Here is a 12,208-nt window from a genome sequence, read left to right as displayed (position 1 = left end):
CTGATTATTTACCGTTTGTTTGCTCAGCAGGCAAAATTCCTTGGGGAGAGACATTTCATTTTACTTGTCAGCTCAGTTATTTGGATTGTCAACTCAAATTTAACACTTTTGTTTTTTTCCTCTCTAAGATCGGTTAATTTTTCCAACATTATGTTGGAAACAGATTTCCCATCAGCCGTTAATTTCAAATCTTCAATCCAGTTGGGTTTTTTCTGGAGTCAGCACAGAGCCGTGATTCATGGACTTGATTGTGTAAGTCATGTTTATGTTTTCATTGCTGTGAAATCATGGGGGAATGTAGAAATGGGTTCAGCAATCATCTCCCAGATGAGCTTTCTGCAGTCATATAACATTTTTGATTACTTCTCTTGGGAGGTAGGCCTTAACCCTTCTGGCCTTTTACATTGTGGAAATGTATGGAACCATCATTCAGTGTGTAGCAGTCGTCGTCCTCACCCTGCCAGCATCCCGGATGGGGACAGAAATTAAAAAGCTCCACTAGCTGAGTAGTAAACTGTGACACCAAATATGACTTTCACTATTGATCTACAGCGGTACATTTTCTGATACAGCTACACATTTTGAACACTGTTAATCTGATGTAGAAAATGCTGGCAGCATTTGGCATGGGCATCTTCAGACATGGATTTTTGGCAGATTTCACACTGAATTTTGTTCAGATCTGTGGTTGTATATCGGTGTAGCTCTATCTAAGATCTCTAATCTTTACACTTATAGTAACACTGATTAGACAACTTCACATCTGTCACATGATGTAAATCTAAATCAGAACACTTTCAGCCACATCCCAGCAAAGTCTGCTATACTTGTAACTTTTCCTATGGGAGCCCATTTTCAAATCACTTTCTTTCCAAATTAGACACCTCAGCTACTTATTTTGTTATCTAGTAAAAAACAATAGATTTATTGGTGAAATAAACATTATAGACTCCACACTGAGCTCTTGGTCTTACATCACCTCCTTGTGCTTCAGTCATTCTCTCATTTAGTCCTGAAACCCTTTTTTTTTTTTTTTTTTTTTTTAGCTTAATCAGCCACATTCTTTCCATGTCTGGTAACAAAAAGAGCTGATTTACTGGGATCAAATTTACCTGATCAGAGTTTTCCTCCTCATCGTCTCCTGAAGGGAAAAATAATAATAATTCCTCCTTTTTTAAAAGGTTTCGAATCGCTTTCACATTCGTGTGTCTGCTTTCCACCTCCGGCCTGCATTGTGTGCGACTTGTGTTTGTATTCTTTACGCATTACGGGAAAACCGTGCGACAGAAATTGTGTGCAGACGGCTTCCTATTTAATTAAGGCAGTCGCCATGGTAGTTGTCACATCATATCCGGGAGGAAAAAAGCAATGTGGAAAAAACTCTGAAACAGAAGCTTGTCAGTGCCAAAAACAGTTGAATATAAAGAGTTCCTGTCACCGTATCATTCATTAGCTTTCAACAGCTCCATGCCAGCACTGTGTGTCTGGTGATTATGTACAGTACATTACGGTGTGTGTGTGTCTAGAATAACTCCAGACTTTCTGCGTTAGTTGTCTCGCCATGATGACATCATTGAAGGGGAATTCTTTATTTTTCCTCCCCCAGCTCTTCTCCACTGTCTCCTGCCTCGATATGTGGCAGCTGAGAGAAGTCAGAGTTTTCGTCCTGTCATACTGTGTGTTTGTCATCTTTTCTCCTCTTCTTCTTTCTTTCATTTTTATTTCACTTTGATTCTCTCTCATACACATTCATTTAAATACACCACAGACCACAGCATGTAAACAAGCGGGCCAAGCAGAAGCTATTTTCCTCATTTAGACAGACAGAACAACGTAGGGACTCAGACAGAGCCTCTTAAGACCTGGCTTATTCCACTTCCAGCAGAATGTGCACAGTCATTCCTCTCTCTCTCTTTCTTTCTCTCTTTGGATAGAAACTAGGCCAGCTGAAATCGGTCCACTCAGACCAGTGGGGTTGCGGGGATTGCAAACTGAGACTAATTCACCAACAAAGAGCTTTTGAACCCACAAGGGTCTGATTAAACCCAGTGCAACTGATTCTGAACTCATGGTTGTTTACAGTAGAGTCTAAGGTTGCTCTGTCTCTTCTTTTCCCTGTCTGTGAATCAACATAACATCTCTGTTATTTCCCATGTTCCCATAGATAACGAGAGTAGATTACATTAAGTCCTCAGGAGTCTGACTTACACGGTGTTTTAGTCAGTTCTTCTCTATTTAAAGTCATGAATTAGATTCACAGTCTCTGTCTCTCTCGCAGGAAAAGGAAAGAAGAACGCAAAGTCAGAGCAGAAGACGGGGACGGTGGGGAAGGGAGCGGGGAAGAAGATCACTAAAATCATCGGGCTGGGTAAGAAGAAGCCATCGACAGATGAGCAGACCTCGTCAGCAGAAGAAGACGTACCAACATGTGGTAAGACAAAGACTTCAAAGTTAATATAGTCCACACAATGTCATCCAACCAGATCCAAAGGTGAAAGTTTGTATACATGTTCTTAATGAGTCAAAGAAAGTGGTGAATACAAGCGCCTCTGTAATCTCTTTCCAAAAGCTGTGTTTTTGGATTCATCAAAGTCTCAGTGCGGTGAATTGTATAAATGAGGATAAACTTTTGAACAGCGTCTCCTCAAAGGAATTCTTGGTGGGTGAACACAAGAAAAGCAACAGAAGGTTGTGGACCTGCACCGTGCCTCAGAATATTTGCTTCCAAGCCACGTGGAAACATTGTGTGTCAACAACAATAAAAAAAGAACACTAATTATATCATTTAGATATTTAGATTGTACAGTTTTTATTATCTATTATTATATTTTATTAGTAATTATCTTGGACTCTTATTTAATCCTGTCAAAATTCGTCAATACATGAAATTCTTTGGGATGACCCTACCTGCTGTGTGAGCACCCTATTTTAACTTCACCACATTGAAATACAGGTCTAACATAAAGTTAGGTTAGGGTATCTCTTGAGTTTTTATACTTGCCAGGGCTTTGTCTTCCAGTCTAGCTACAGATGTCCACAATGAATTGGTACAAGAAAGTTCTGGAACAGCCTGTCTAAAGCATACTGAGGGCTTTACTTTGAGAACCTGGTTCATTCATTCCTCTATCATGGTGGTTAACGGTGATAACAGCAAGTGTGTGTCACGATCGGTTCAAATTGACACAAGTATTGACTGCTCAGGGCAGCAAACACACCTTGAGATGCTCCTCAGTCAGAAATGCAAAAGAAGAAGAGCAGAGCTACACAAACACCACATTTAAAAAAAGAAAAAGAAAAAAGGAGACTAAAGAAGACAGTCAAAGCACCGGCTTTTGTCATCACTCCTAATATGTGCATGCATAATTTGCCAGTAAGGTGCAGCTCCCCTGTTTTTTCATAAAAATGAAATTATACTACTTAAACCTGTAAATTAAAAGTCAGTTCAGCTTTTTCTAACTTTCATTTCCTGACTGCTTTTGCTTTGATCAACAGGCTACCTGAATGTGTTGTCCAACAACCGCTGGCGGGAGCGCTGGTGCCGCCTGAAAGACAACCAGCTGCTCCTCCATAAGGACCGGGATGACCTGAAGAGCCACATTGCCTCGCTGCCCCTTCGAGGCTGCGAGGTCAGCCCCGGCCTCGATAACAAACACCCCTTTGCTTTCCGCCTGCTTCGTAACGGCCAGGAGGTCGCTGTCCTGGAGGTGAGCTGTGCCTTCAAATGGTCTATTTGATTCTGTGTATGAGGATATTTGTATTTCTTGTTAAAGTCAGCCATTAAAAACTCTCCCATTAGTGCCAGAGAAAATATGTTAAAGCTCAGTCACACCAGTAGAGGAAAACACAGCTTGTCATGTTTTCCTTTTTTTTTTAACATCTCCTCCACCCAACACTGACTTGTGTCTGTGTGTTTGATGTTGTTGGTGTATATGAACTTCCTCCATTTGCCCTTGTGTTGGTTTTGATTCTATTTCCTCACACAGTCTGCACGCTATCCTCTGCTAGACATTTGCTTCCAATTCTTCTCCCTGTAAAACCATATCATTACTACGCCTTTGATGGATGGCAACATGCAAAACATATCCAGTTCCTACAAGAAGCTGAAAGCGCTCTTAATTTGAAGAAATTATATTAATGTAGGGGAAAAAAGTCCTGGAATCGTTCAAGAAAGCATCAACAAAACGATGCAAGAGATGGTGCAATGGGTGTCCATACGCAGTGCAGCTCACTTGAATATCACATAAACTGATTTGTAACTTCATGTAACTCTGTCCTTTTCCCCAAGGCCTCCTCCTCTGAGGTGATGGGTCGCTGGTTGGGGGTTTTATTGGCTGAGACCGGCTCCACCACCGACCCAGCCACCCTGCATTACGACTACATCGATGTCGAGACCACTGCCAATGTCATCCAGCTGGCCAAGCAGTCCTTCTGGTGAGGGACGCACATCTTTGCTAGTGATTATGCAAGATAATGACTGAATTGTCGTTTTACGTGAACCTCTCCAAGCACATGAATCTCTGAGGTTACAGTAGTACTTTATTAAAAAGACGTGGATCCTTTACGATGAATCCTGATTTTTTTATTCTTACAGTTTCACCAGTAAGCGTGCTGTCTCTCCTAACCCTTACCTGGACAACCCAGTCAATGGCTACGCCTGTCCCACTGGAATGGCTCTACACTATGATGACGTGCCCATCAACGGAATAGTAAGGACACACCTGCAGTGATACGCAGCAGCTACACCCTCCTAGTTGTTCATCTCTTTTTTGGGCTGAACTCCACTTTGCTGTTTGCTAACTGCTTTTCACTTTTCTGTACGGCATTGAAGGTGCTACATGTATGATTTTAACATCATATCATGGTTAGACTAACTGAAAGAGAGAGTTGTTTTAAATAACAGAGCAGAGTCACAGCTCTGTCTCTGTATGCTCCTCCAAAACCTCCAGTGATTTCAACCAGACTGACTGTATGAAACTGATCACACTAGTTGAATTTATGTTATTACAATTATATAATTATTGGAAACATACCTTGCAATATCATAAAATGATTTCATTTTAAGTCCCCCTCCAGTCAACACTGTGTTCTTCTTCTTGCTCCTACAGTTAAATGTTTAAGCTTGTAGAATGATGAGTTTGATGGAGTGTGATGATTATGACAATATTTAATAGATGTCAAAATGCCACATGTAGCACCTTTAGATTATGTCATTTATTACAATAACACTTGCTATGGTAATGTAGTATAACCTCTCCTCTCCTCTCCTCTCCTCTCCTCTCCTCTCCTCTCCTCTCCTCTCCTCTCCTCTCCTCTCCTCTCTCCTCCTGCTTGCATGCTTGCTGGGTCTAACTGAAGGACCCAGAGGCGCAGTACTCCAGTCCCAGCACAGGGGGGCGCCAGCTGAAAGAGGAGGCGCACTATGAGAATACTGACCTCTATGAGAACATGCCCTCACCCAAGCTGACCACTCGCTATCCTCCCAAGTCTTCCTCTTCTTCTACTTCCTCCTCCTCCACCTCTAACAAGCACTACAAAAGCCCTGTTTCTAAAGTCTCTTCTAAGTTCCTTGCTGCTGATACTAAAACTAAAGACACGGCTCAGGTGACTAACACTCAATGCTGCTTAACCATCACTGTTTTCCACATTCACACTGTTCTAAGTCTTTGATTCTTTTTGTGTGTGTACTTGTGATGACATGTTCTCAACATGGGGTTGTTAAGTTTTGATTAATCCCAGAAAACTGATGTGAATTTGGTTTTGTTTGTTGAAACAGATGTCCTCTTAGTAACAATATTTCCCTGTATGACTCTAAAAATGCTGGCTTTAAAAGTAAACCCATGTGATTTGGTCATGATGGACACACTAAAACATTATGACCTGCTGGGAATTAATGATATATTATTAATAGAATATTATTAAAGAATGATATATCACTCTGGGGTCTGCTTTGCTGTTTTGAATATCAGTTTTATGCCTCTGTCTCAGTGTCAGGGAAAACAGAAAATGATGTGAGTGTTTTTGAAAGGTGGAGGCGAAGTCAGTCTGCCACAAATATGCGGCAAGTATTTTAAATACGCATCCAATATTTTTTGTCAACTTAGGGCAAGCTGGAAAGTAAGAACAGAGAACATCTGATATTTTAAAGTTGTTATGGCTAACATGTTGGCGAACAGTTGCCTGTTCAGACATGGAGCAACAATATCAAGTTGTGTTTCTTGAAAACTCGTCTAAAATTTGATGAGACTAATCTCAAATGCAGAAAAAAGCTACAAATGTATTTCTTCACGCTCTTTTAAATGTAAGATAATTGCTTAAAGCTGCACGAGGTGACTTTTTTCCAGGCTAGTGGGGGAAGCAGGGGAAAAGCTGTTGAATACAACCTCGACATAATGTCACCTTATAGTTATAAAAGCTTTATAACATGCAATATTTGCCTACGGAGCAACATTTGCATTAATTTGGGGTCATGTTTGTCTCCACATGATTCAATATAGTCGAATATTCTCTCTCTTTTCACTCTGTTTTGATCTACACCAACTCCTGAGGCAAATGTCTGACACTTTAGCTGCTAAACGCTCCACTATGTTCACCAGCTAGTCAGCTATCTGCTTTTCGGTTCTGGGCATGTAGTGTAAACAGGCAGCTCGTTTGCCTAAAACAGCTGTCTGCTGCAGCTGGAGTTTGTGTGCCAGGACACCAAAACATTGAGCTAAAAGAGGCAAAAATGAGCATCACCTTTGACATGTAGACACAAAGACATTGGATCCACTGTTGACATGTGACGTATTGATTCTGCTGACAAATCCGCAAACACTTTATAATAGACATCATTAAGTAATAGTAGTAGTAGTAGTAGTAGTAGTAGTAGTAAGTATATAACTAGGAGAGCATGACCGATATATCGGTTGGCTGATGTTATTGGCCAATCACAAATATATCCATATCTGCGTATATATTGCCCGATATGTGCCAATATGTAAACAGTTTTTTAGCGATTATAATACAGGATAAGACCATTTATTAATGCTTTTTCACAAATTCTTTTAAAACCCTGAAACTGATATATTTGTGTATCTCAAATGATGAGTTCCCATCCCATCACTAAAGTGGTGAATCTTCTGATTGTCATGCACTGTGAACAAGTGAAAGTAAGAGGTGCTTGGCTGAAGGATAGAGGAAATTCTCTTTATTATTCCTAAAGAAGCATGTTTTGACTCACCAGACGAGGTGTTGATGTTGGCCACCCACAAGCCAGCCTCTCTTTCCAGTCAGCCTGTGAATATTGTTGGCCCTCTGGTGTAGTTCTTAGTATTTCAATTATCACCATGACGGGGCCTGAAGTCATTCCTGTGTCCTGTCTTTGGAAACACACGGCATGTGCTGCACCTCCAATAACACATCCTCCGATCAGGCTTTTCAGAGTAGATAGTGACCACCGACTTAAAGGAGCAATTCACCCAAAAATGAAAATTCACAGCCACAAAACATTTCTGGAACTTGGCTGCTTGACAGCTTTGAAGCATTCTCGGCAACAATTGAAGTAGATGGGGACAGAAAAAAAATAAAATGACCCCATGCAGGGTGAACTGTTCCTTTAATATCAATAATATTTTACTAGATTTTTTTTTCATGTGTTTTGTGTGTAGTACAGTATATTTACAGTATGACTATGGAATATATATGGACTGTGTGTGTGTGCGTGTGCGTGCGTGTGTGTGGTTGACCCACATAGTGTATTTCCTTCCTCTCCTTTACAGTGAGCATCAGCTGTGTGTGTAATTTACATTTTTATAGCCCTGCTCTAAGTGCCACCCTGCTTCCACCACCACATAAGTTACCACATGGTGTTGTATGGAGCTCCGCCTCCTCCCCGCCACCCCTTTGATGTGTGTGCTGTGTGGCGTGGCCAAGGGGTGTTAACATCGCCTCCGAGACCACAAAGTACCGCTCCACTATAACAAGTAGACTTTCATCCAGCGAGGTGTGCAGCAGACTGCAGGTGGCACTGCCTGCCTGATAACCAAGTGTCAAGTTTGATATGAGGAGCTCCTTATCAGTCATTTTTTTAGTCTGGGTCTCTGCTGCTTGGATAAGGCTATTTAAAATGTATGACTTAATTCATATTTACAGTATAACATCCACCCCTCATAGAGTATAAGGCTATTAAAAGTTGTTAATATTATTCCACCATTGTTATTATGGGACAAATGACACGATGGTGTGTAGTTCCACCCTAATAAAAGCAAAAGCAAATTAATAAATACAGGAAAGAATGTGTTTCATGGCACCTAAATAATCAATTTATCATAAATTATCATTATACCATTTTTAAAAATACATTATTACATAAATACAGTATACTGGCAGCTGTTTTTTGCCAATTAGCAGACAGTTAGCTCGGGAACATAGTGGAGCAGTATTTAGCAGATAGTGAGCCACATATGTTCTCAGGAGTTGGTTGAGACCAAAACAGAGGTAAAAGGAGAGTGAATATTGGACTACCATTCTTCAGGTTGCTGTTTTGGCCATAAGAACTTTTTGTAAGGTGGCGTTTGGTCAAGGTTTTGTTTTCAGCTTGTTGCCATCAAACCGTAATAAATAATACATTTCTTGAAGAATTTACAATCCATTTTCAACTTCTAAGAAAAGTAAACTAATTGAAATCAAATGTCATCATACAAGTTAATAATTCAACTTTTGTTTATAACACAAGTTCTATTTTTTTTGTATCCTCGATGTTTTCCTTATTCTAATACAAAACTATAGTCATTTAAACTGAACCATCTCCAGCCCTTCAAGGTTTGTCTTTCTGGGACAAATAGGTCACATATGTGCAGTATTCATTTTTCTGAAATATTATTTAAAAGTCTCCCTCCTCCTTGTTCTCCTCCTATCAGCTGAAAGGAAAGAAGGGAGCAGCGACCAATGGTGTGGCATCAAAACAGAAGGCAGAGCCAAAGAACCAGTCCAAGAAGAACGGAGTCAATGGGACGAATGGGACAGCTTCTCTGAAACGCAACAACTCCGGTAAGAAGCAACAAAACATATAGTTACAGGTTTACTTTATTTTCATTAGTGAACTGAAGTGTTTCTATCAGAAGTGCTTGTCATACTTGTGATGTTAAACTGGTATAGAAAGTCAACTTTTAAGATATTTTTCATTAAATCGAAATTGACATATCGTTAGAATACCAGCCTCCGACAGTGGACCACCTTTTCCAGTCAGTTCTTGTGCTGTGAGTGAGCGATCAGACAGTGTGTCTGCCCCCCCCCAGTCCCAGCCTCACCACCACTTATTGCTTTCTAGCAAAACTCGACTCCACAGCAATTTGGAAAATGCAGGATGTCCTAATTACAGTTGGTTTAAGCAGGGGGGAGTAAATAACTCAAAAACCTAAAACCTATCATAACCTCGAGACGATCCGCGTGGCGCAAGTCAGCCAGACTTGGAACCTCCTGCCAACGTTGGGGTAACACTCAAGCAGATGCGATAGCAGAGGTGGAGGCCAGATTGTCGGGAGGGTGGAATGTGGTTCTGTTAATCCTTGTGGTTCAGAACAGGGTTTTTTCTTTTTGCCTAATGTGCGAACGAGGAGGGTTGTCGTCGGAATGGACTCGCCAGTTATGTGTCATGTTGGATTTACAGTATGCCACACTATTCTCATATTTCCAGTGTCAAATACGTAAGTATATTGAATTTGAAAAAAAATGTTAGCGGTGGTTTGATCGATTCCTCAGAAGTTCACATTAGACACACAGATGTTGGATGGTTACCCTCAGTGTATTTTCCAGTAAGAGAGAGCATGGTGTAATTAATAACTGCTTAAGGCTGTGGCTGTGACTTCAGTCGGTGTCTGGGCAGTCCATGTGCCCTGGGAATAAAGGCTATGCTCTCCTTTTCCCACGTGTTGGTTTGGGTTCTTGTTGACCTGGAAAATCTCTTATTTTCAGATTTCAAGGGCAGTGCAGCATCACATACATGTATATGTATAAGTCTGCATTACTTTAATTTAATCAGACTAAGTTATTTCATTTATTCACGTTGACTCAATTGATGATTATTATCTAATCCAGGGCAAAGTGAGTGATCCTCATCTGAATTGGACACACATCCATCGCATGATGTAGCCATTTCATCCATCTTTCAACTATCTTTGTATCCAGCCGCTTCACACCCGATCTTTCCCTCGCAGACGCAGAGCAGTGTAAGTACGGCAAGAACCGAGTGGAGGCCGACGCCAAGCGGCTGCAGTCCAAGGAGGAAGAGCTGATGAAGAAGAAGCAGGAGATAAGGAACCATCTGACCCAGCTGAAGAAGGAGAGGAGAGACCTGCGCACTGCTGTGGAAGCTGCTGCTGGTGAGAGAGAGCGAGAAAGTCTATCTTTGAGTGTTGGAGTGCTTATCATTCAATTAAATGTCTGACATTTAAAGGAGCAGGAGGGTAAAGTGTTGGAAAAGCTCTCCAGCCCCTCGAATTAACATCCTGCCAGGTAAAAGTTTACTAAAGTGAAATCCCCGTCTCTTCCTCCTGTAGGCAAACGTTCACACGGCTCACTGTCGGAGCGGCTTAAGAAGGTGGAGGAGGACTGCAGGAAGAAGGAGGAGGAGCGGGTGAACCTGGAACTTGAGATGACGGAGGTGAAAGAGAGCCTGAAGAAAGCCCTGAGCGGCGGGGTCACCCTCGGCCTCACCATCGAACCAAAAGCTGGCTCCTCTAGACTTCAGGTCAGAACACCTTGGACTAACATAGTGTCTGTGGCTCAGAAAAGTAAATGCTGCTGGCTTGAAATTGCCACCGACCGTCAACTAACTGCAAGCCACCAATGTCTTTACCCTCTGTGTGTGTGTGTGTGTGTGTGTGTGTGTGTGTGTGTGTGTGTGTGTGTGTGTAGTCACCGGCAATGTCACGACGGACCCAGGAGTCTTCTCCCTTCTCCAGCTGTGACACCAGTGACACCGAGTCCTGCTCCCTGCCGGTCAACAGCGCCTCACTGCTCCGCCGGCAGCAGGGCGGCCAGAAGCCCTCGCCAGTCCGGGGACACGTCCTCAGGAAGGCCAAGGTCAGAGCTCAGAAAGCAGGCCGGGGCTATAAACATTGCAAATCGTTTGCTTATACATCGGGCTAGTCACCCTCTCACACTGTATGTTGCATGAATAACACAGCAGGGCACACCGCACCATTGAAACACAACGTTTAGGACTTGGACTTGGACTCGAAGAGAAGAAGAGCAACACATAGTCATCACCACAACAAGTTTTATTTTTAGGATAGTTTCATACCTTCTGCTTATTTATTTCACTTGATTAACAGTGATTACACACGTTCTGATACGACTTAACAAGGCTATTATATACAGTGATCTTGAAAAGTGACACTGCTGATGAACTGACAGATAAAATGTCAACGCTGATGTCAAATGTAAATACACACAAAATGTGTTGGCTCATGCAAACTAAGTGTGTTTTTGTGTCTTTTCCGCAGGAATGGGAGCAGAAGAACGGCACATAAACCACTCCACCCCTCACTTTCTCTTACTTTCATTTCTCTTTTTTCTATTGAAGAAATTGTGTATATATTTATTTAAAACTGTTCATGCTGTCCAAGTGCGTTGAGGAGGACACAAGCATAGCATTCACATGAACCAAAACACGTTGCTGGTTTTAGTATCCTGTCAGTACCACAACATAAAACCTTTTTAAACTTTTTTACTATTGAGCATGCTCAGTGTACTAAGTTGTTCAACTTGTGTTGTCCGCTGTACTCCTTTTCAAGCAACCACCTTTTGATTGTTTCTCTTTTCGTTCGAATCTGTTCCAGCAGATTGGGGTTCAAAAAAAGGTCAAAACCAAGTATTTATTTGTAAATGTTTAAAGGAAATACTAGCTTCCCTTTGTTTATTTATGTTGAAATATTTAAAGTTTTTTTTTTTTGTAGAATTTGTGGCGCTCCACAGTTTCCCATTTGCTACACAATTAATGGTTCTCACTCATGGGTGTCAGCATCAGAAAACAAATGTGCGTCTTTAAAGGTCACAGCTATCGTAACACACACCGGCTGAGTAACAGTGCTGCTTCGCTCTAAGGGGGTATGTCAAGAAGCAGAATTATTCCAAGTGTGCTCTGTGAAACACTATAAATCAAAGAGAGGTCTGGGAAGGTGCCTCTAGAAACTGTTTAGAAATCATTTATAATAAAAACTTGGCAGGT

General features: G+C 41.5%; 1 protein-coding gene across 1 annotated transcript in view; it reads left to right on the top strand.

The window, feature by feature from the left end:
* afap1 (actin filament associated protein 1) overlaps positions 1 to 11,867 on the top strand; it is a 54,913-nt gene extending 43,046 nt beyond the window's left edge. The window contains exons 9-17 of the mRNA XM_073475268.1: positions 2,279 to 2,431; positions 3,493 to 3,704; positions 4,286 to 4,431; positions 4,592 to 4,706; positions 8,898 to 9,027; positions 10,194 to 10,358; positions 10,536 to 10,726; positions 10,894 to 11,061; positions 11,484 to 11,867. Coding sequence (XP_073331369.1) covers positions 2,279 to 2,431; positions 3,493 to 3,704; positions 4,286 to 4,431; positions 4,592 to 4,706; positions 8,898 to 9,027; positions 10,194 to 10,358; positions 10,536 to 10,726; positions 10,894 to 11,061; positions 11,484 to 11,510 — 1,307 coding nt within the window. The 3' untranslated portion in view covers positions 11,511 to 11,867. The remainder of the gene's footprint in view (positions 1 to 2,278; positions 2,432 to 3,492; positions 3,705 to 4,285; positions 4,432 to 4,591; positions 4,707 to 8,897; positions 9,028 to 10,193; positions 10,359 to 10,535; positions 10,727 to 10,893; positions 11,062 to 11,483) is intronic.
* Positions 11,868 to 12,208: the final 341 nt, after the last annotated feature.

The sequence above is a fragment of the Pagrus major genome, chromosome 10 (assembly GCF_040436345.1).
Source record: "Pagrus major chromosome 10, Pma_NU_1.0".
NCBI classification, from domain to species: domain Eukaryota; kingdom Metazoa; phylum Chordata; class Actinopteri; order Spariformes; family Sparidae; genus Pagrus; species Pagrus major.
This window is presented reverse-complemented; position numbering and strand designations above follow the sequence as displayed.